The sequence below is a fragment of the Wasmannia auropunctata genome, unplaced genomic scaffold (assembly GCF_000956235.1).
Source record: "Wasmannia auropunctata unplaced genomic scaffold, wasmannia.A_1.0 LD336040.1, whole genome shotgun sequence".
Lineage (NCBI taxonomy): Eukaryota > Metazoa > Arthropoda > Insecta > Hymenoptera > Formicidae > Wasmannia > Wasmannia auropunctata.
The window spans coordinates 598,322-599,555 of NW_012026850.1; the positions used below are offsets into that span (position 1 = coordinate 598,322).

The 1,234-nt window shown below is 46.3% G+C and overlaps 1 protein-coding gene across 1 annotated transcript; it reads right to left on the reverse strand.

The window, feature by feature from the left end:
• Window positions 1-89: 89 nt before the first annotated feature.
• LOC105451935 lies at window positions 90-1,142 on the reverse strand. The gene has a single exon (XM_011692659.1). The coding sequence runs from the start codon at window positions 944-946 to the stop codon at window positions 335-337; it is 612 nt and encodes a 203-aa protein (XP_011690961.1). The 5' UTR covers window positions 947-1,142; the 3' UTR covers window positions 90-334.
• Window positions 1,143-1,234: the final 92 nt, after the last annotated feature.

Sequence of the window (1,234 nt, forward strand, 5' to 3'; positions counted from 1 at the left end):
CGTGTTCCCGAACGTACCGCTCGGGTATTGTTTCTTACCCTAGGCACGATTCTTCGTAAGGTTAACGTAAGGATAACGGATAGCACGACTTACAAAATCATAACAAATATTATTCACTAATTACGAATAAGATAACGTTACATATAACGATTTTATATCGGCGATGACTAGTCTGTCTTTTTGGAGAAGCAGCGGGAGAACGAACAAGGACCATAGAGAGTGTAGATGCGTTCCTCTATGTCCGGTGTTGCCATCGTTCGTCTTGTCCAGGGAATTGGACAAGTTGCTTTGGACTGGTGCGTTTGGACAAGTCAAACGCCACATCACTCCCCTTCTAGTGACTCGTGTGTCGAGTCACGAACTGAATTTTTCGTTCCTGCTGTCTTTTGCTCCTCTGACTAGGTGTCTCTGACGGCCCTGGTTGGTCGTCTATGCTGCTGGGGGATGTCACTTCTTCTTCCGCTCCCTCGATAAAAGCGGGTTTGAGCCTATCTATGTTAATTTCCTCCGGTTGTCCCTTGTAATCGACCCTGTAAAGGAAATCAGAATTTCTTTTTATAATTCGGAATGGCCCCTCGTAGGGCAGCTCCAAAGGTCCTCTGGGACGGTCGACTCGTACGAATACGTGTGTGGCACTTTCCAAGTCCTTGTGTATAAATGTCTTTCTCTTGGTGTGATGATCTGCGACGGGTTTCCGTGTCTGGCGTATTCGTTCTCTTAACTTTTCTGCGAATATTTGTGGATGTCCGATTGGGTCCTCAAAGGTGAAGTATTCTCCGGGTAGTTTTAGGGTGCTTCCATATACCAATTCTGCGGCTAATGCTTGAATGTCTTCTTTATAACTCGTTCGTAGTCCCAGTAGTACCATAGGTAAAACTTCTGCCCAATTTTGTGTGTTGTGACATTTAATCGCTGACTTCAATGAACGGTGCCACCTCTCTATCATTCCATTGGCTTGCGGATGATAGGCGGTGGTTCTAATCCTTGTGCTCCCTATCAGTTTGACCAATGCGTCGAAGAGTGCCGATTCAAATTGTGCTCCTCTGTCTGTGGTGATTATTGCGGGTGCTCCGTATCTCGAAATCCATGTGTTAAAGAAGGCGTCGGTTACCGTATCTGCTGTACAATCTGGAATCGGTGTTGCCTCCGGTCATCTGGTGGTCCTGTCGATCATTGTCAGGCAATATCGAAATCCTTTCGAAGGCGGCAGAGGGCCTACGATATCTATATGTAT